Raw genomic sequence first — 23,550 nt, forward strand, 5'->3', positions numbered from 1 at the left:
TTTCGAACCAGCCCCTGATCTTGTCTAGTTTGGAATAGAAAACAAGCTCAAAAAAGTTGGCGTACCTGCAGCCACTCTTCTCCCGCTACGGGCTGTGTCGGGTTGGGAAACCAGCCTGACCGACTGGCCACAAGCCTGGCGGCCCCCATGGAGCCATGGATGTCCCTCATGGATGATGCAGAGATCTGGGAGTCGGAGAGCAGCCCGGACAGCATGCCTTGCATCTCGGAGCAGGGTGCATCTGAATAGAAGACAGAACAAATGTTACACTACTCATGATTCCTATATAATGAAATTTGCTTTTTTTTTAAATCTTCATAAAAGAGATAATTTATTTGGTCTTGATATCATCTGGAAATATATGAATATTAAAATAATATTTATTGCTGCGGTTCAAAGTTTGGAACAGTTCTCTTTCCTCTCTTAGTTTCTTTTTTTTAAGACATGCACATCTGTGATTTGACAGATAAGGTCAGCTGAAAAATAATGCTGCATTCAGGAGCTGTCTGAAAACTAAACTCTTAGGAAAAACAGACAAACGGATGTGAAAATATAGTGAAATGGACATTTCTTTATAAGATATGACGCTGGAGCTTTATTGAATGATTCAGCATCAAATATGCTTTTTAAACTAGCTTTGCATCGCTGTAGTTACTACAAAGTAATAACATGAAATAGACTAAACATATAAACAAAACAAATGATGAATTTTATAGATTACGCCTGTAAAAGAAAGATATACATTTATAATCTGATTTCTACAGAAAAATGAAAGATGAAAGCATTTTAAAGCAACAGACAAATAGACAAAAGCATGTTATAATTGTGAGTCTATTGGATTCCTTGCATGTGCAAAATGCTTTCTATTCTCTGAGTCAAATGAAGCTAAAGGAAGCCCCTGCTGCTGAATCAATAAGACTCTGAGTTCAGAAATAATTATGCGACTCTTTCTGACCTCATTTCGGAGCAAAACTCTTGTGTTATCGTGGCATGCAATTTTTAAAGAAATGTTTTGCACTCTGCTGCTTTCCTTTATGATATTGTGTATTGTACCTTCCTGCAGCTACAAAGTCAATGCATAACTTTAACCCAGCCACCAAAGGGGATTCTTCATGGGGAATTGAGCCCCGTAACTCCCCAAAAGGATATTGTTTAATACATTAAAAATGTGCTTCAGTCAAACGAGCATAAGTATATCCTATTATCATGAGAAATGAGAAATAAAATATAAATGAACAAATAAAAGGGTTCATTTCTATGAAAATGGAGCAGGTGAGAGAGAAAACCTACGACACAATAAAAAAGAGATGGAAGCTGGAGGAAGAGGAGGAGCAAAGGTTAGAAGAATTTGCAATATAAAGGTGAGGAAGAGGAGTTAAAGGACAATAAGGAGATAAAGAGACAGACAAAAGGTTAAGTAGAACAGTGGACAAAAGAGTGAAAAGAAAGTGAGAGGAAGAGGAAGAGAGATGCTCGAGAAAAGAAAGAGAGAGAACAGATCGACAGCAAAGGGTGGCAGTGATTGATGGTGACATTCTTTGGGTCCACATGGACATGAATATTTAATGCTCTGACGACTGCAGCCGTGCCTCACAATGGTAAATAATGAATAAACAATAAACAACAACAGCTAAGCCATGCAAGTAGAGCTCCCTCAAGTCCTCTGCAAAAAGCACTGAAACTGGTTAGCAAAAGAAATTCTGTTACTTAGCTGATTCTTTCATTTTATTTTTGCATCTATATTTTTATGCAGCTGAAATCCTGCAGAGTTTTTTAATGCATGGATGCAGAGGGAGACGATTAGAATATCATCTCTGGAGATCTCAGAAATAGAGAGATATCACCAGCGTTGCACAAACACACTCACACACACACACACACACGCACACACACACACACACACGCACGCACGCACACACGCACACAGTGTGTATTTTTGCAAACATGTTCAAGCACACGGCCAGAAAAAAGATGCTAAAATAGATGATTGTCCGGTGCTGCTGGGCTAAAATGAAATGAGATTCAGGAGGAATCGAATGCAGGATGGCCAGTATTGTGATATAATGGGGGCGGAAAAGAGGCAAAACGTGGCGATGAAAGCTGTCAGAAAATGGAGTCGAGGAACAGAGAAAGAAACAGAATGAGAGGTAAGAAAAGATAGCAACACCGAAGAGGGATTGGTCTAAAGTTTGGAAAAAAAACAGCCCGCGAGAGAGACATAAAAGTGTGATTTAAGTTGATGACCTGTCACTGAGTGACTGCTTTATGTCTGCCTTTATATGCCTGTGTAGGGAATTATCACATTCCCCGTGGCGGTGTGTTCAGATGAGTGTTTGTCAACGTGTCTATGTGCAGGGGAAGACAAAGATGCTGGTGTGTTTGGATATAAATGTATCTCTGTGTTGGATCTGTGGCAGGAGAGTGTTTTCCTCTGCTTCCCTGTGAAGTTACAAACTCTGTCAGCTTTCTGAGGAAAATCATAAACTAATCTTAAACTGTCAGAACTTTGCATATAAAGTCAGTGTTTTTCCTCAGGCGTGTGACGGATGTGAGGCATTACAAGACATGGGAAAAACAGAGGGAGACATAAATGGCTAAAATATGCACTGCTGAGAGTGTAGATTGAAAGGCAGGGTGATATATAATCCAATATCATGTGTTAAAATAGAGTAAAAAAAAATAAACGATCGGTGGACAAAAGCACAGGCAAAGATATCTGATATACAGTCATCTCTGTCTCTCTCTCTACACACACACACACACACACACTGGGACACAGACACAGAATCATATTGTTTTGGTGTGATTTGTGTAGGTGCTGAAATAGCCCTCCTAGATAAGAGCATATCTGTCCCTCTCAATGGCCACTACAATGGCAGCAGAAAGAGGCCCTAACCCAATAATGATACGGTGGAGCTGGGACACACACACACACACACACACGCACAGATCACAAGCGGATTTAAAGCCTCTCTTTTGCCATTTCTATCGCACACAGACATACACACAAACACAGGGAGTCTAATTAAGTTTCATCTATTTATAGTGTTGAGCTGATTATACTGGTTGAAATTGTGTTTGTTTGCCAGGGCTGCAGATGAAATCTGAGAGCCTGTTACTCTCTGATGTGATCACCCCACACTCTAGTATTATTCCATTAGGACTGGATGTGTGACTTTGTGTGTGTGTGTGTGTGTGTGCGATGTGTGAGTGGGAGACTGAGGGACGATATGCACATGAAAGGGAGCGAGGGCAAGAGTGCGAGCGCCCAGGAGAGCGGTCGCGTTGTGTGGATGTAGAAGAAAAGGAGAGAAATATCAGAAATGAAAGTACAAATAGGAGCTTCAGTGTATTGATGACTAGCCAAATGAATCATTTATCATGAGGTCGGATAAATTACGAGGAAAAATGCATCATTTTTGCTTCCAGGAAATGTTTCCTGAAGGAGTTATGAATGCCATGATCCACTTTCTAACACTGTGTCACAGCTAGTATATTACTGGCATAAAATTTGGCGAGGCCACCTTTGTGTTTTCACAAGAGTGAGTCTCGTGAGGAGATGGGCCATAAAAAAAAGGGACGAGAAACTCCACGAGACGAGATGCTTTATCTTCCTTACCCGTAATCTGACAGCCGTAAAGCTCAAACCGCAGCGCGATGCCGTTCTTCCACGTCTGAGGTCGGATTCGTACAAACCGGGCCAGGACTGGCTGCGGGATCCGATTGAGAACGACCTCTGTGGCATCGGTGTTGGCGTGGAAAACCTATGTGAAGAGACAGAACAGATGGAATTTAATGATACTGTATAAGTGGTTGAAGGGATTTCGTCTTTCCCTTGTTACCCTTTACGGGAAGGACAGATGACAGAAGGAGAAAAACACAGTAGCAGACTCTTAATGACGTTGCACGAGTGAACTAACAGCCTTGGTCGATAAAAAGAATAAAGTCGGACATCATAACATTTTTAAGCTTTAACTTATGCTTTGCTTCATTATTCATCCTGTACTTTACATTTTTATAGGTTGGAGCTGTTGAATCCCGTGTAGTTCCTGCAGAGAAAATTTGATCAAATGTTGAGATTCTAGCTGTGCTAATAAATCCACAAAATGGGTCTCCACTGAAATATCTCAAAAAACTGTTGCATGCATCGCCTTTTTTTATGCAGATATGTTATTTAAATGTTGTTGTTGTTGTTTTATCCTGAGCGCTTTAGTGATTCCACTGAAGGAAATCTTGGCCAGCTTTTCACCCTCGCCAAAGGGTTCACATTCGTGGGTCAAAGATCAGATCAAAAAATCCATTGGTGCGATCATAGCTTCAAGCGCCAACCTCATGAAAGCACTACAGTGCGATTCCTAATGCTCATCTTCACTGCACTGCGCTTCTAGTAGTTTTTGGCAAATGAGTGTTTAAATTTTCTTTTGCAAACCATTTCCAGAGGCAACGGTCAAAACCTGCATAGGTAAACGTCAAAAATTCCCATGTCGGTGTTTAAAGTTTTGGGATGGAGTGTTAGCTTAGCTTTAAATCATGAGCAATGGCAATTCTGAAAGCCAGCTTGCTTGCGAGCATGGCTCAGTCGATAGTTGTATTTAGATAAAGTCATACATAATAAAGAAATGTAATAATGTCAAGTTGTGATTATCGAAGTAACAAGACAACTTGAGCATGACATTTAATTAGAAGTGCAAATTCTTCCACACAATCTGAGGGGATTCAATATGCAATAAATCACACACACACACACACACACACACTCTCTCTCAAGGAAACATCAGCTTTACTCTTTCGCAGACTGACAGCAAAAAAGAAAAACAGGCTGTCGCCGCTCACACAACACACAACACAATGTTTGAAAAATATACTCACGACGCAACTGTCATGAACATACTGCACGCACACACACACACACGCACGTGCACAGAACGCACGCTGCCTCACAAAGTACCCTCCGAGGTCCCACACTCCCTGACATGCGTATACGTCTCACACACAGAATAATTTCCTCTGACAACACACACAAATTCAGATAAAAAGGAATTCAGCGCAGCCTCACATGGCCAGAAGCGCTCTTTTTGTCTCTTGACACCAATACTTTATATCTCTCTATCCGACAGTGTCGTCTCTCTGTCTCTCTCTCTCTCCCTCTCTCTCTCTGTCTTACTGTCATCTTTTTGACTCTCCACATGGAAACACAGCTGGATTTCTGCTCTTCCTCCTCCCTATCGTTTCAACTTCTTGTCTTCCTTTAGACGTGCCTATCGCTGTCAAAACCAGGATGCTATTCTTCTTTACAATTACAGGAAAAAGAAAACCTATCCTGTTGTTTCATTTGAAAACATGAAAGGCTGTTTTCTCTATGCGTCTCTCATGCTCTTTCTATTATGTTACATTAGTAGTGAAAATACAAAGTGGTGTGTTCATTACAGAGAGAAGTAAACCTCATTCAACAGCCAATGGCCTTGCAATTACTTACTTGGCTACTCATTTATAGATGGGCATTTCATAGGACTGTGTGTGTGTGTGCGCGCGCATGAGAATTCACTATTTTCTCAATCCTGCTCTCAATCAATTAAACAGCAGGACCTGTCAGGGGTAACGAAATATGGATGAAAGGTTTTCTTTTGACTCGCAGGAACGGGACCATGTTACTTGGCCAGCTGGGAATTGAACCCGTGACCCGATGGGTGTTCGATGCAGTCAGACAGAGTGAAAGTATGCCCTTACATCGGCCTTAGTACCACAAACTGTGACCAGTTAAGTGATGGAAAAATGCCAAAAGGCCCCAAAAGACTCAATGGGATTGTGGAAGTGGAATGTAATTACAAGTGTGTATGTGTGTATAAAAGTGTAATTATGAAGTCTCCCCCGGAGGAGATGGGGGCTTGCGGGTGCTTTCTGATTTCCCTTGGTGCATGGTGAAACATTTCCTCAGAAAATTTGTGCACAGATACTTACTGTATACACACTTAAATGTGTTTGCTTTTGTGTACTTGTACAAAAAGCTGTGATACTCTATGTGTACTGTGGTTTGTTTTTGATTACAGCTGTAAACTGTAAACTGAAATGTCTTCAGAAAAGGTGGAACACACGCAATAAAGAGAGCAGCTTATGCTGCTGGTCAACGGTCAGCAGTAGGAATGATGTACATACAACAGACTCCTCCTGTAGGTTGTGGCTCTGCAGGGAGGACCCACAGTGAGGAGGTGTAAGGAGATACTGAGGTCTCAAACTCCTCAATTCACAGTTAGGAGTCTCTTTCCCGCAACAATCTGCTAATGGACTACACCTGCAACCCAGCTCAGGTTCTTATTATGTGTGTGTGTGTGTGTGTCTGTGTGTGTGTGAAAGAAAGAGTCATGTGTCTGTTAAATCGAGTTCCTGGTGTCTGCTTTCGTTGTGCATAAATTATATGAGCATCAACAAACCTGCAGAAAATGCGGACATGTCGGCCTAAAAGAGTAAACAAAACAAAAAAAAGAGACTTCAAATGAGATTTAAAATCAACTATAATATTTAATCCATTGATTCAATCATTTACGTTTTGTGGGTCACAGACGTAGCTGGAGCTTATCCCAGCTTGCTATGGGCGAGAGGCGGGGTACAGCCAAATGCTTTGCCAGCGCACCGCGGGGCCACACAGAGACAGACAAGCATTCACACACACACTCATACACTGTAGACAATTTGGATTAACCAACACGGCGAGAACATACAAACTCCGCACAGAAAGGAATCGCATGTGTTTAGTATCAACTTTCAAAGGATTTACAAAGGGGGGTGGATTCTGTGTGTTTTCAGAGATGAATAAAATGCTCTGACATGAAGCTACCAGATTATGTGTGTGTGTGTAGGTGTGTGTGTGTGTGTGTGAGGTCATGTCGTGAGCCCTCAGCGCCACAGTCACTCAGCCAGGAAGGACTCGTCCAGACATGTTAAATTATTCAAATGTATGTGCTGTGTGCGTTTAATGTGTATGTGGATGGAGTTATAAAATAGTAAACCAGTCCCCATCCCCTCTACTTCCATCAGGACAGACACACACATGCGCGCACACACACTTCGAGACCTCAGGGACCTGTGCTGGACAGCTTTCTACTGGTGAGGCGGTTCAGTCTGCATATCTCACAACCTGAAGGACACCATGAAATTACCTTGTTTGTCCCTTTCTCTTTTATTCCCTTCCAGGTTTCCATCTTAATTTGTCACAAACTCTTTTCTCCCTCTCTCCTTTGACCTCACCCTCCATCCTGCCTTCTCCTCACCTCTCCTGGCTCCACCCTCCTCTGGCTACTCTGTTGTTTTATTTAATTTCCCCTCTCCTGATATCCATCCAGGCTGTGTTTCTGAGACTTCTGATCTGTCTTGAGGGATTTGTGGTCAGCACCCTTGTCTGCTGTTCTCATTATTCCTCCTTTCCTCTTTCTCTCCATTCATCCATCCATCCCCTTTGCTCGGTGTTCCCCCTGTGAGCACTCCTTTCCCCTTTCTGCCTCTTTCCTTCACTCACTTGTTCCCCTATGAACCCCCCTTTTCTCCCCCCGGAGCTGCTCAGTTTTTCCTCTCTCTATCAGTCTACTTCTTGACTGACCTTTCGATTTTGCTTTCCTTTTCTCGCTATGTATTTCTTTCTTTCTTTGCTGATTTTTTTATTTGAACTTTTCCAAAACTTTCGCCTCATCACAATCTCTCTCCCTCCCTCTCATTCCACCCACGTCTTTCTCTTCCATCCTTCTCTCTCCATCCATCCTCCCTCCTACAGATTAAGGTGGGAATAGGAGGCTTTGGTCCTGGCTATGGTCCAGCGTTGTAATGGCCTCAGGCAGCTCTGCCTGCAGCGATCCAGGAGGGCTCTGCATTGACATTTGTACCACGTTGAGCTTAAATGCACCTCTCCCAGCAAAAGGTCTCAGACTCCGCCAGACGAAGACTCAAACTGAGACAACATCGTTTCTCAACTGGAGACCTCGGGTCTCCAAAAATCACTGCTTCCCTCTTATCATGTGGCAAACTTCCTATAACTAGTCCCATCGGCAAATTGTGTACCGTACACTGAGTCATAGAATAGAGAAAGCTATGCTGATGGAGTCATTAAATCTTTTTATGTTTGCTCGTAATGCGAGTGCACATGAGCAGTCAAATGATTTGACATGACCTGGTGATCGAGGCGAGGTGTGAAAACTGGCTGCTGCAACAGCAAGAAAGGAATCCAAGAAGATTCATGGATAAAAAGACAAAGAGAAGAAAGAAATATAAGGTACTGATTCCAATAGAGAAGTAGAACAGCGTTTGTAATATTATATCCACCAGTTTATAACAGTTAGTCAGTACAACGAAGGAATAAATGCTGTTTGAAGACTCCTTCTTCTTCTTTCTGAAATGTTTCTGCGGGTTAACATGTATTCCATATGTGCAATCTGGTTCAGGTCTTTAATGACAGTATCAAGTATACGTTACCGATCACATGAATCAGCATGATGTTGTGTGACAGCGCCCCCTCCCCTATAGGTCAGCTTCCAGATGTTTCAGAGTGTGTGCGCAGTGGCTTTATTAAGAACGACTGAGACGAAGCCTGACAACACACACATTTCTCCAAACGCATGTCTGTGTTACCATTTGTCCTTCGTTAATGCATCTCACTTATAAAATTATAATTTGCTAATTCTTCCAAATTAGCACACTCGCACACCAAACTATCACTGCAGCCAAGCACAAAAAGGTTATTTGTTCATGCAGCATTTACTTGTCCCGCTAAATCTTGAAGACTTTCTTTGGGACATATGAGAGGAGTGATTGTGTGTTGAGGGAGGTAAAAGAGAAGAGATGGTAAAGGATGCAAGAATAGATGTATAATGTGAATAAAGATGTGTGTACACGTAGGGAGGGAGGATGAGGAGAATTTTAGAGGGCTTGTGAAGGGATGAGTGAATGAACATGTCATGTTTAAAAATGATGGATTGAAGGAGTTGAAAAAGTTGGAGAGAATACAGTAGTTGGGGAACTTGCATTTATCACTCAAATTTATAGATAAAAAAGATCTGTGGCATTTGAGCTGTGAAGAAGAAAGCAATTATTCCCGCTTAAAGTCTGGATCTGCTCTCAGTTATCTGCTGCTCAGTATCATCCAAACATTAGAAACTTCACACACACCCAAAAAGTTGGTCGAGACAGTTGTGATGGTGAGGCTGATGCTGATTGGCAGCCTGAGGTGCGTCAGCTGAGAAGCACAGGTATCAAAGATGCTCACGCCACGTCTCACTGTCAGCTCTCTCTGTTCTCTACTTCACTCTGCTTCCTCTTTCGTGATTGATATGCAGATCAAATGAAAAATAATGTGATGACCCTGATCTGAACAATCAGAATACTGCGCAGGCTGACTCAGCAGGGGGTCGGGAGTGGGGGGGGGGATGTCAGAGGCTCAAAAAACCAGGTCAGTTGGTTTGAGGGTGTGTCTATTTGTGTGTTTGAAAGGCAAGGGGGGGATTCGCAACAGAAACCCCTCCTCAAATACACACGCACACACACACACACACACCTACACAGACAGGGTTTCCTGGGGCACTGAGCTCTGAAACAGCTGTCCAGGGTTACGAGAGAATCAAGGGGGGTTATGGGTGCTGGACCCAAACATCTGACCCCAAAGCATCATCATTAACCCATTTTGCATGTTAGGTTTCTGACAATTTGTCTGACAGCACAAGTGACTGATTTATTGCCGATTGGTGTTGGGTTTTCTTACACATCCCAGACAATTTATAGCTTAGCAGTTTTAAAACCTGATTAAAATAATTTGTTTTACACTCCTTTAATAAATACTGTGTGTATCTCCCTCAATTTCCTTATTTTCTCTGTACCTGCAGTTCTCCTCAACTCGCGCTCTGTTTTATCCATCAATGCTATGGGAGTCAGCTGCAGCTGCAAGTCTTCAGGGATCTGCAGTCTACAGAGGATTGTAGCCAGCTTGTTAGACTAAATATCCCATTTCCCTCTCACAGCAAAGACAAGAAGGAAAATGCATATGCATTCATCTGCAAGTGTGTGTGTGTGTGTGTGTGTGTGTGTGCATGCATTGGTGTTTATGAAGGCACAAGAGCTCACGGCAGAACGCTAGACATGGCGTGAGACCTCAGGACAAACATATGTGACCGCTCTAGCAGGGGGAAAACGACGGTGATTGAAAAAGCAGCCACAACCCCTGGAACGCTCCTTCAATTTAATTGGAGTTGCAACGAGTTTAAAGAGCTTCGGCACTGTCTGTTTCATTTCGAAAAGGCAACCCCAGATTGGAGCTCACTTACTGGTGATTCATCGTGCATCAACACCTCCAAGAGAAATAGCTTCGAACGCTGCACAACCACGCCGACATTAAGACTAACTCTGGCAAGTGAGTAACAGAAACCAGATGAGATGTCAGATGTGGGCTGTGCATTCTAAGTGCAGCCGCATTCAATGATGTAAGGTATCTCTTGGACTTGTGAGACGTGTGCTGATTCTAGCTTGGTGGTGAACCCTTAATTGAAGCCAAATGAACAGCAGTGGAAAGGCTATAATTGCAGCCACTGGTTGGATTTCATCTTGTGGCCAACTGCAGCTGCACATATTCCATGTCATATACTTTTCTCCCCGTGCGTTTGCAAGGCATGCGTGTCATTTAAGAGCATCCAGACTTTCACAGCGCCGACCTGAATACTTTTGTGGGCCATCCAAGAGAAGGAGCATGCATGTAGGCTTGTGCATGAGCTCAAACCTACCTTGTGGTTCTTGCCATGTCTGTAGACCATCCAGTCTTCCCCGTTGGTGCTGACCTCCATCTTGAAGGTGGTGACATAGTAAGTCTTTTGAGTTTCCTTTGATATTGCACCCTGGCTGGCGATGCCTGTAAGCACCTTCAGCGTGTGGAGATCCACCTGTTGGCAAAGTGAGAAGAAGTTTCATAAAATATTCACAAATAGCACAATGAACTCCCAACCAACAAATCGGATTTTCTGATCTGATTTAAAAAAAAAAAAAAAAAGCCTTAAATATGCCTATTCACATATGAATTTATCAGAATCCATTTTTCACCTTCACCTTCACCTTCCTCTTCTTTCACTCGTCTCCTCTCTCACCTCTCTCTCCTGGCAGATCGATAGTAATGACCTGGGGCTCATTTTAATCCCCCCGCCCCCATACAATAGCCATATTCACCTCCACATCCTGATTGTAGATGCTACGCTACGTGTCCTGCATGCAGTTAGGTGTGCTGCATTATACGAGTATGTATGCCTCCACTTCTTCATTTCAAGGTCCCTTAGGAGGACAGACATTAGTCTTGTTGCATGGTGTCCAAAATGAAACAAAATGAAATCTAGCTTCTGTTTATTCGCTCCGGACAGACAAAAAAAAAAACATTTGTTTCAGTGGAACAGATGTTAAAAACTGCAGATGTGTTTTATAATAATGTTTTATCACTTTACATGACTTGTTTTCTGTTTTTCCAACATTTACTAAAAAAAAAGAGAAGCTGCTAGTAAATAAAGATCAGAGGATGAGAAACATTCTCCTGTAGGTTGTAGCAGCTATTCTGTACTATTGCTGCAATCCACTAGGGGAGAGTGCAAAACGCTGGGGGAGGTAAAATGGTCCGTTTGTTATCTGTCAGAGAGACAGGTGTTTTAGATTACAACCAACACACACACACACACACACATCTGCACGCTTAGGGCCAGACAGAGATCCACTAAGACAACTAATCGATAGCCCGGAACTAAGGAGAAGAATTGATGAGAAGAGGAGGGGTGAGAGAGAGAGAGAGGGAGAGAGAGAGGGAGAGAGAGAAAGGGGGGGGGGGGGGGGGGGGTGGGGAGCTAAATGAGCCTTTTCAGGGACAACTTCTCATCAATCACAGAGTTGTTAGAATAACAGAGCCACCAGCCCTCACATAATCAATCTGCACCACAGCTCGCTGGACCAGACCAGATAGAACAGAACAGAACACAACAGACCAGAACAGTCCAGAACAGAACAGAACAGACCAGATAGAACAGAACAGAACACAACAGACCAGAACAGTCCAGAACAGAACAGAACAGACCAGAACAGAACAGAACAGAACAGACCAGAACAGAACACTCCAGAACAGGACACTCCAGAACAGGACAGAACAGACCAGACCAGAACAGTCCAGAACAGAACAGAACAGACCAGAACAGAACAGAACAGACCAGAACAGAACACTCCAGAACAGGACACTCCAGAACAGGACAGAACAGAACAGACCAGAACTGTCCAGAACAGAACAGAACAGAACAGACCAGACCAGAACAGAACAGAACAGAACACAGCAGACCAGATAGAACAGGACAGAACAGATCAGAACAGACCAGTCAAGGCCAGCCCGGAATAGAATTGACCCGAACAGACCAGAACCAAAAAGGAAAGAATGGACCAGAATCTATATCCGAGAACGTGCCTTAGAGAAATATTAAAACCACACACGTGTCTCTTGAGCCAACATAGCAACACACGGACATACCTGAGCCGCATGGGCACCATATCAGCAAAACACACACACACAATCACATGCTGGGCCACACAAACATACACACACACACACACACACACACACACACACACACACGCGCGTTATAATACACTGTGGGGTGCAAGAAGCAAGAAGGAGAGGCATGTTGGCATTTATGACAGCTGCTTGTCAAGACAAGATGTTGCACACACACACACACACACACACACGCACGCACATGCACGCGCTGAGCGAGGTGTTAACGCAGGGGAACAGCTGAGAGCCCCTGTGGAACGCTGCGACCCGAGCACAACGCCGGTGACCAGAGGGAGGCAGGGAGGCGAAACGGGAGAAGGAGTTTCAGTCGCTTTCATTCCGACCAACTGTCCAGGGGATTTCATGCAAAGATTTGATGTGCCACAAACAATAACATTCTAATTAAGGGTCTTTCCATCTGCCGAGGAAAGTACGCTTGCAGGGGAAAAAAGACAGACAAAAAATATGGTGAATCTTTTCGTGTGATTCGTCTTCAGAAAATTCCTCAATGTCAGCTAAACTTTGAGAGCGAGCAGGACATGATGATCTGTCAGCTGCAGTTGAGGTGAGGCAGGAAGGAAGCGTGAGGCTAATGGGACCTTGGGCTCGTGCTGCCTTTTGGCCATGGGCCCTTCCTGTGTTTCCTGGCCCAGAGGCTGGCCTTGCTGGAGGCCTGACAACCAGAACTACTGCTTCTATTCCACATCTGCCTTTCTGCGGTCGTATCATGCTTCCTACAAATTTCAAAGATAAGGCGTTCATCACCCAGTTCTTGTCTCTTTGAGCAAAACACTGATCCTCTAGCAGTCCCTTTCGTGTTGACTGAAGGACTGCCGATCATTTGTTTGAAGCCACACATCTATAGGGGTATTTAATCACTGGGATTTAAGAGGGCACAAAGCAGGACTCAATCTCACACGATTATTCCAGGTGTGCTGTGGTTTTGAGAGGAAACAGTTTAGACAATGACGAATACAGTTCAATCGACTACAGGAAGCATTCAAACGGTTAATTAAATGAAGGGAAGTACGTGTCATCGGCTCCTTCTGTAAAAGCAGCTCACTAACCATCATAAAGCAAAACTAGTGGGCGGGTATTGCAAGGCTACAGGAAGGTGACGCCCAACAAGATAATCTGTCAGCAGAAGGCTTCTCACTGAAGAATGCCCCGCAGGTTGGTTTGAAATCATTTGACTCTGGGGGGTGAGTGAACCTCCCCCCGTCTCACACCAGACAGCCTCACAACTCAGGCTCAGACGCAGGATGGCACAAAGTTCCCACTCACATTGAATGCAGGAACTAGTCCTTGACCCGAGCATGTAGATGCTTGATATCACTGCACTTATCACATGCACACACACTCTTCTCCTTTCACACACACACACACACACACACACACACACATGCACTGATACAAATATAGCTGTGGTGGAGTTATTATGTGCAACATGTCGACAGATAGAAAAAAGAGAGTATTACAAGATGAGTGGAATTTCTCTTTCGTTCAAGAAAGGTTTTTCAAGAACAACAGTGAGTAGTTCAGGACTGAGATCTTGTATTTGTGGCACAAACAGAGAGAAATATCTAAAATTCAATAAAACACACACATATATATATATATATATTTAGACACAATGGGCTCTGGTGTGGATAGATGAAGCATTAAAGACTCGTTTTACAGCAGCACAGCTACCGGTTTGTGACGTGCAGTCGAAATAATCTCCTACCTGTATGTACTCCCTGTTGCTGTCTTCTTTTGGCGTCCACCCGTTGTTGTGGTAATTGAGTCGGGCTTGTCGCGGCAGCCAGTGTTCGTCGTAGAAGCTTGAGGAGGCTGAGATTTGGACGTCTGTAATCTTTCCTGACTCCAGACCGAAAGCGTTGCTGCAGTGAAAAGCTAAAAGATAGACGGATTAAGATTTAGACCGATATTCTATCTACCGGTATTCATTTTTCCTTAACATTATAAAATAACAAATGCAAGTTAAACTTACTCTCGCTGACTTCCTTGTGTGTCATGTTGTACCGAGCCGAGAAGCCATCTTTAGCGACGGCCATGTCGGTGTGGAAGGACAGGGAGAGAATCCCGGTAGAGGAATGGATCTCGGGAGGCACCCTGGTCCCACAGTATCGACCAATCAGAGGTCCCACTTATTAAAGGAAAGACGAGACTTTTAATTCTGCCAAGGATGTGGCCAGCAATGTCCAAAAGGACCTCACTCATCCAGGAGTCAAGGTGATTTATTAGCGCTTCATTCCCTTATCAATCCAGTAATCCTCACGCATGTTGTCTATGCTTTACTACTTGTATTGTTATTCCCTGTGTCTTCCATCATCTCTTCCAATCCGTCATCCTGCTCATCACTCTGCCCTCTTATGTCACCACCTCTATCCGCTCCATCCATCTACTTTACCACTGTGCTGGACGTGGCCCTCATGGTAAATCCATGGATCTACGTGATTCCTCTACTGTCCCCTTCTCTAATGCCACAACTCGTGCACGTCAACACAAACGTGTGTGTGTGTGTGTGTGTGTGTGATTTAGAGCCTTGGTGTGTGTGCGTGCATGTGTAACGGGAGAGCACATTTATTGTACAATTATCCTGATATGCCTTGACTCATCTCCCACACTCTCACGAGTAGGTTTGTGGGGTAGGAGGAGGAGGAGGAAGAGGAAGAATATGAGAAAAAAAAGCTAGCAATCGATCAGCGCTATTGATTTTTTTTCCCAACTCTTTTGGAAAGGGAGGATATTTGAAATAGGGCTCATGGACAAATAACGGTAATAACTCTTTTCTTGATGGTGGTGAGGAAGAATGAAAAATAAAGGAAAGAAGCTAAAAGAATCCAGAGAGACGAATCTTAGGAATAACAACCTCTGTTTGTGCAGAATTTTAGGTCCAACTAATTTCTTGATATCTAATATTTCTCCCAGACAAATGTCTTATTTCTCTCTCTCTTTTTTTTTTTACCACAGCTTTGTTCTATTTAATTGATGCACACAGACGCACACACACACACCATTCCTTTTGTAGCGCACGTTGTCATGGCATTGTCTCTGTCACGATGTCATCATTCCTAAAGCACAAACGCATAAACAACCACAGATGCTTCCGTCTCCAGTCTGCTCTCTCCTTGCGTGACAGATTTCTTTACCTTTGCTCTTTCTCCTTTGAATAATTAAACTTGTAGACCAGCTCCTCCTCTTTCAACCTGTCCTCTGTGTTCCTTTTCGTTCCCTGCCTTTCCCGTATTTTTCCAGGCCACTCTTCCTGCTTAGGATTCCTACAAGGGGTGAGACTAAGTCCTTCAACTTTGAGTCTCATCCGGTATGTTTCCATCCCTTTCAACTGCCACCCACTTAATTTCCCTTTCCTTCCTTCTTCTTATCCAGCTTCTTGTAGTCTCTCTCTCTCTCCATCACTCAGAGTAGAATCCTTTCATCTCATCTTTCTCTTCTGTAGCTTTCTTCTTGACGTTCTGCTCGTCTTGAGTTTTTTTTCTTGCAGCCTTGCTGAACTTCTCTTGCCTTCTATTTAATCCAATGGAAATATGTACTTCTCTCCTTTTATCTGTCTTCTTGAAGTTGCACCATCTGTCTGAGTCGTCCTCTCTCCTCATGGCTAATCTCATATTTATAGTCGTCAATCATAAGACGAGGGCACCATTGTTTGCACTCCTTTACTGCTGATGCTGTTCAGCCTTTACGAATCATCTTGAAGATGAATTTATGATGTAAATATTGCGACACTCTCTTCTACCAGAGGCCTCCTGGCCTTCATTTCTTCCTTTCACCATCTTCCTCCTTCGTTCTCAGCAGTATCTGAGCACCTTTCACTGCTCCTCTGCTGTTCTTTTTCTCTATACCTCTTCCATCTCTTGAAACTACATCTAAGGTATCAGTGCTTTGGATTTGTCCTCACAAACTCTTCCAGTTTTTCTAAAAGATAGACTAGAAATATCCCATCTCTCTACCATCCCTGCTCTCACCTCACCTACCCTCTTTTCTTCTTCCTCTCAGCAGCATTTTCCCCTTGAAAACTTATGTTGTTTCTACACAAATGGTACAAACATCCTGCCTGGAAGCTCAGCTTTTATCTACCAACGCATAGCTACAAAAATAGTTGCTACTCCACCTCAGTCAATAATGATGTAGGCAAGTCAGGGTACGCATCGCTTGAGCGTACCGCCTCATGAGACGGATGGATTGTTTAGCACATTCATCACCATGCTCGTCATCATTGTTCGCATGTGATCATCATGATCCAAACAATAAAACCCAAATTGAGAAGCCTCTCACCTCCTGGGAGGCCGTCCCACACTTCCAGCCAGTCGTACTTGCAGTCCCCGTCTCCACCCGGCAGTGGGTCATTCTCCAGATCAAAGGTGAGGAAGGCGAGGGTGACATCCATGCTGGGGGGGACAACTATGATAAAGGAGCACTCCAGGTTGTGGGGGTACTTGTCAGGGAAGCCAGGAGACTCGATGAGACCAGAGGGACTGGTGAAGTTGCGGGAACAGTCTGAACCTGGGATGGAAAACGTGAAAACACAAAAGCATTTTACAAGATATATAGTAAATATAGCAGGACACCATCTCAGGCTTCTGCAAGCGATGCATACAGGTTAGAATAACCCTACATTATTACTTTGAAATCAGTTCATTTAGATCCTGTGTAGAGAATGGACTGCTCAGCCAATCAGACTCAAAAATGATTCAACATCAGAATATTTATATAAGAAAGCCGATTAAATTATCTCATTCAGGAAGACCCCCCCCCAAAAAAAACCCCCAAAAAACATAGCCACCTTATACTGAGGTAACTGTAAAGTCAAAAACACTGCAAGCTGCCAAGACTACAGGGGACCGAATGCCAGCAAGTACAAGATTAGGTGTCAAAAGAAATGCTTGATTTTCTGCGGTGCACTCGAGAAAGACGCTGCATCCTTCCTTGCTCCTGTATGTAGGGACGACAGCAAAGCCAAGACATAGAGTGTCCTTTGATTATTAACACAGAGATCAAGTAATTCAGATAGAGCTCTAAGAGGGGGGGATACGAGAGAGGAGAGAGTGAGAAAAGTGGACAATGAATACATAAAGTACGTCTGAGAAGGCAGACGTGGAATGTGGTTTGATATTATTGTGGGGTAGTCTATCAGTTGAGGAGCTTTCGACACACAGTGAACTGGGATAATCTGAGGCTCTTCGTCTCTGAATGAAAGTAATGCCATCTCTATTAATACACCCCCCACACACGTTATGGATGATATGTACACGGACCAACTGGACCATTATTCCAGTCCAGCCTATCATGTATGACCAAACACACAAACACACACACACACACACACACACACCTACTCACGCACTGTCTAACCCATTTCTCTCCGGTCTGTTTGGGTGTTTGTTGTACTAGTAAATAGAGAGAAAAGGAACACGTGTGTATTCATGCATGTGTTTGTAAGACCTTGTCTCCTTCAGGCATGTTTCATTCCAGTCTTTCATCTGTCAGAGTTATCAGCTATCAGAAAAACATCAGAATAGATCATTGACACGTTGTAAAAGTTTAGATGCACCAAAAACCCTTCACTCACTGGTTTGAAGTGGCTCCATTTGATAAACATTTACGTATTTGTCCACTTTCTACTCCGGTCTCTACTTCGAGGTTGTGTGTTTAAATTGTCTGTTTATCTTGACGTATGACTGGTCGTATGTTTTTCTGTCCCACTTTCCAGCACTTGCTATTTTGACCTTCTCCCTTACGCGCCTCAAGCACACACACACACACGCACACACACCCACGCACATGCACACACACACACACACACACACACACGATTGTCTGTCACAGGGTTCCCCTTGCGTCTGCCCCCCCCCACAGTCAGTCGCTGGTTAGTCTGTCTGCGTGTGTGTGTGTGTTTGTGTGTTTGTGGGGGGGGTCCAGTTATGTTGCCAGCAGCGATTTTATTCTCCTCTCATTACTTCATGCTCATGAACATCCCGAAAACACTCCTGTCCTCCTTCCTCCTGTCATTCTAATCATCCTCGCTCGCCTGTCTGCACCTTGACCCTCTTCTTCTCCCTCGTTTTCAAGTGCACTCCGAACTATTTACATTTTCCAATGTTGTTTGAATTTTGTAGTGTGCTCTGGATTAAATCCACATCTGTTTCCCTCATTCATTCCTCCTCCCTTTTATCTCCCTTTCTTTTCTGATCCCTCTTACTCTCTCCTCTCCTGCTGCTCTTTCTTCACCATCTTCCCATGCATCTTTTCATCTTCCACAGCTCCATCGCTCCCATCCCTCCCACTGTCTCATTTCCTATTCTTTTCTCTTCACTTCCCATCTGTTTGAATTGGATGAATGTGAAAGAAACACGTGTTTCACTATGTGGTCAGGGTTAGAGGAGGTGTGTGTGTGTGTGTGTGTGTGTGTATGTGTATGTGTGTTGCTGGGCAGATCGGGTGCCAGAGCGAGTGTGTAGTTCCTAAATAAAAGTGTGTGAGTCTCATGTGTGTGTTCCTGTCTGAGTCTGGTAAGCTGGCATGCAGACGTCTACTTTCATTTAAATCGCCTTTCATGCCAATGGGCTATTAGTCTGGATCAAACCCACAGTAATTCGTCCTCCTCTTAAGCAATCTGTGATGCACACACACACACACACACAGATGAATTGTTCCATTGTTACAGTGAGATATAACAGTGTCAACTTGGAGGCTGTTGATGCTGAAACTCCTTGGACATTTCATCCCAGCCTCTGTCACTGAATCCCAGCAGGGGTTTGCCTCCATCATAAATTCCCTATTCAAAGTACAGCCGACATATGAAAGCAAACTGTCACAAGACAACCACCCGATCACCCGTCCTAACGCAATTCACTAAAGGCTTGAACCCAGCATTAATGTCATGCTGGAAGTCACCGAAGTACTTTCAGACATGTTCTTTAGTTTGACATAAAGATGAAACCAAGGTGTCCCGGAACATTTCCCATCTGCTGTTATTCAAAACATTGACATATTTTCTACTAAATAACGTCTCATCCACATAAAAATCTGCATTCATATTTCATATTATACTTACTCTAAAATTTTCATCAGCTGAACTCAATTTCAGTCCTGTAAACAGTAATGTAAACAGTAAGTAAAACCCCTATAGAGTATGTTTCCAATGAACACAGTACATTGAGCCAAGTAAATTATTCAATTTCTAATTCAATTTTTAAACAATAAGCTAACACAGAGAACCCTTTTATTCAGACCTGGATCCACTTTTCTCCATTAAAGGTGGAGGAATGCGGAGCAGCAATGTGATTGGGTGAACCACGCAATAAACCGACTTGATGGGAGAAGGAAAGCCAGAAAGGAAGTCCCTAAAGGTATTTGTTAGAATGTAAACAACAGCAGTTATTGGAACGATTGTCAAGATAGCTTCCACATTACCTCGCCTGAGAAGTGTGTGTGGGCATGTGTTTGTGTGTGCATGCTTGGTTACTGAAATCTCTTCATGCAGTTGCATCATAAGGACTCAATTCTCATTTTGGTCAAAAAATGGTTGGTCATGAGGTAAACCGTAGAAAATCAGAAGCGACATAATTTGGGTTAAGAGTGAGGTTGATGTACTGATGAGTGTTCAGAGATTAAGGATTCTCGTAAGTGACAAAAATCCAACATATGTGTGTTTTGAAGTCAGTTCATGTTATTAACTGTCCCACATAATGCTATGAGTAACTGTCGTGTGTGTGTGTGTGTGTCTGGTAAATTCTGGGTCACAATAACAGCTGGGGGCACACTGGCTAGACAGTGAATTTTGATTGGTCACCACGCTCCGTTGGCTCTGTTCATATTGGCTGGAATTTTACGACAGTATCCATGGTAACAGAGGAGTAAACAAAGTTTTGTATGTTTTTTTTTTTTCCTGTGCAAATATTTCTTACATTTGTCCAATAAATACATCTGTTATTATGCATGCATGATGTTTTTTGTTCATCTATCCCTGCTATTTGTTTCCCCCTGTTTTTTGTGTTGTATGTAAAATGGACTGAAAACACGAGCATGCGCCCGCGCTTGCGTTCCATGACGGATATGAGCTACTGTGTGTGAATACTGGGCCATTTCCAGACCGTTGATCTTTGAGGGGTTCAGTAATCAGGACACCCAGAGAGGTGGGGGTGTGGGGTCACCCCCCCCACTCACCCCCAATACAAGTGCACATTAAAAATATTCTCATTATTACAAGACACAAGTCAAGAAAAAACATTATTATTACCAGAAACATGATTGTGGGAAACAAACTGAACAAAAATCACAAAAACAATTCCTTGTCACACCCCGAAGCAGGAATCCCCCCTGCCCCCATTCCATGAAAACAGGGCCTTCTCAGAATTGCTCAGATTCAAACTGGTGCATCCAAATTTCCTGATAATAATCCGACATCCCAGCTGTGCTTGAAGCGCCTTCACTAAACATTTCTCAATCCTTATTCCCCCTCATATTTCAGTGTCTAGCATTGAGTTTCCACACTGTATGTGAGCAAAGCAGAATGTGCTGGGCTAACAAGCATAGCTGCATATTTAGACATTTCACTTTCACTAGTCTCCCACACAAAGACGCAGTCTGCTGCACCTTCCAGAATATCAAGATCGTGTTAACAGTATGGCAACAGCTTGATTCTTCGTTCCGTTATCACTGCCAAAGAGGGCTGGACATAAATACAAACACAAGTATGTAAAAATACCTTTTACACAGCCTGTTCAAGACACTCTCCTGTATAAATACCACAAGCAGCAAGTTCCTCCAACCTTCATTGTGTACATAAATTAAAGGAAACTCTTATGTTTCCATGACCAAGATGAGTTTTACAGAACATTTCTTCCACGGACAGTCGCCTCATGAGACCTATTTATTTTTAACAGTGATGTCATGTGGCTCAATGCATTATGCAAGTAAATTAATTACAGTGTATTACCCTTAAGTTTTTTAACAGCTCATTATGAATTCAAGATTTAGGAAGTTTACATTTGAAGTGAAAATGACTAGCTGCAGCAGCGCTTCGCAAAAACCGCACTAAAAGTGTCTAATGATTTAATTCTCGATTGAATCAATTCACGGTCTCCATGTCTGTGTCCCTCTGTCCCTCTCAAGGGTGCGAGGGTGTGAACACACACACCCTTGTTGTTTTAAGTCATCAGGTGGACCGTCTCATGACCGAAAAACACACACACAGAAGATATCCCAACAGACTGGTGCCAGCAAGTGAGAGACACTGACAACTCCACGTGTTGTGTTAGTAACCTCAGCCCTCTGTGTGTGTATGTGTCCGTATGTGTGTGTGTGTCCCTATTTGTGTGTGTGTGTCCCAGGGGAATGGAGCTCAGGACTCAATTAAGAAGACATGTGTGGAATGCTTTCAGGGGGAACGGAACAAGATGGCTGTGGGGGCCGACACTATGCTCCCCTCTGTCTCACTTGCCCTTGATCTCAATTGGTCTTGCTTTGGCTGACCCATGGCAGTGTGAAGGGGAGCCATGTGGAGGCACACACTCTCACACACACACGCACACACATAGACGCACACAAAGTGCCATGAAGGAGGGCAATGTCTCGCCTGAACCGTCCACAGGTCTCTGAAGGGTCCTCGGCTGCACCTCTTGCCTCTCTCCCGTGACACCAGGGAGCTGAACGAGGCTTGGTCACCTAATGAAGCATGTTGAGTTCACACAACCCCCCATCTGTCCTGTGCCTCCGCTGCTCACCTTCTTGTTGCAGAGCGATAACCAACAATTCAGCCTTTCTAACTCTTATAGAAAGCTGAGATGCTATGAAGCCACGACAATCCAACTTCAAAAGTGTGTATAGTGTCACATTCTGGATCATCCTGGAGTACTGGAACAGTTGTTAGAGGTCTCGTTTTTACCCTCGCTCAGGAGGCTATGTTTTTTGTCTGTCTTTTTGTTAGCAAGATAACTCAAAAGGCTATGCATGGATCATGATGACATTTTCAGGAAATGTTGGGAATGTTACCAGGAACATTAGAAACAATTTTGGTGATGATCCAGTGAGATCCTGGATTCCGATTCTTACCAGTTTTGAAGATTTCATAGCGCAGCGAGAAGCCCGCCCCCTGGTGGGCGTAGTCAGACACAAACTTGATGTGGAGAGACGGCCCCGACGATATGATGGGTGCAGGCGCGATGTTGCTGCAGTGCTTCCCCAGGAGGTCGGCTGACTCAGAGTTCCCATCATGGATCTCCACGTAATCATATCTGCAAAGGACACAAAGGAATATTACATCTCTCCCAAAAACGTACACCAGACTTTAACAGCATGTCGCCACCGTCCTCAGATGTACAACGTGTTGAAACTGGGAGATTAAAGCAATAAATATGTAAAACTGTTCATCTTTGTGTATAGACATTTAGTTAATACACACATGAAGTGCTCCTCTCCCCTTTGGGAGAGGGGAGGGTCCGTTATTATTAAGAGAAAACGTAAATTGTTAAATTGTTCCAAGCTGCTTTGAATCTGAAGTTATTATACTATTTGAGTTATGAGTTTTCCATCTGGCAGGCATTGCATTAGATTTGGCTCGGAAACAGAAGCAAGAACATTTTTTCAGTCAGCAGAAGCAGAGGTGTCATTACAATTCAAATGAATGCAGCAAAAGACATCGGCAGTTCACAGATGGTGGGGAGAAGAACCACCTGCATGCGGCAATAACGGGAAAAAAAAAAACGAACAATTATATGAATACGTTGTAATTGAACGATTGTATGCTTCAATTGCTTACAGGCTACAGATCAGCAATTTATGGATTAGAACTGTTTTGTAATACAAACAGAAAGCAAAGTGGGATTAAGACAGAGTGTTCCCTTTCATCTTGCATAAGGAAGCGGTGTTGTCGCGTTGCATTGATTCTCCGTGCCGGAAAACTTCCACCACAAAACTTTGGAGCTTCATGACATTATTAAAGCCAGACGAGAAATGACTGCTAAATAAAACAAGAAAAATGTCAGATT

At 43.4% G+C, this 23,550-nt stretch overlaps 1 protein-coding gene across 1 annotated transcript; it reads right to left on the bottom strand.

Moving 5' to 3' along the window:
* Nucleotides 1-65: 65 nt before the first annotated feature.
* LOC137916802 (neuropilin-2-like) lies at nt 66-22,797 on the bottom strand (the record flags this gene model as incomplete). The annotated part of the gene is made up of 7 exons (XM_068759767.1): nt 66-241; nt 3,620-3,764; nt 10,752-10,907; nt 14,265-14,434; nt 14,532-14,687; nt 16,838-17,065; nt 22,616-22,797. Coding segments are annotated over 7 exons (1,213 nt in total), but the record flags the coding sequence as incomplete, so codon positions are not given.
* Between the last annotated feature and the right edge of the window lie 753 nt (nt 22,798-23,550).

The sequence above is a fragment of the Brachionichthys hirsutus genome, unplaced genomic scaffold, assembly GCF_040956055.1.
Source record: "Brachionichthys hirsutus isolate HB-005 unplaced genomic scaffold, CSIRO-AGI_Bhir_v1 contig_1392, whole genome shotgun sequence".
Taxonomy (NCBI): Eukaryota; Metazoa; Chordata; class Actinopteri; order Lophiiformes; family Brachionichthyidae; genus Brachionichthys; species Brachionichthys hirsutus.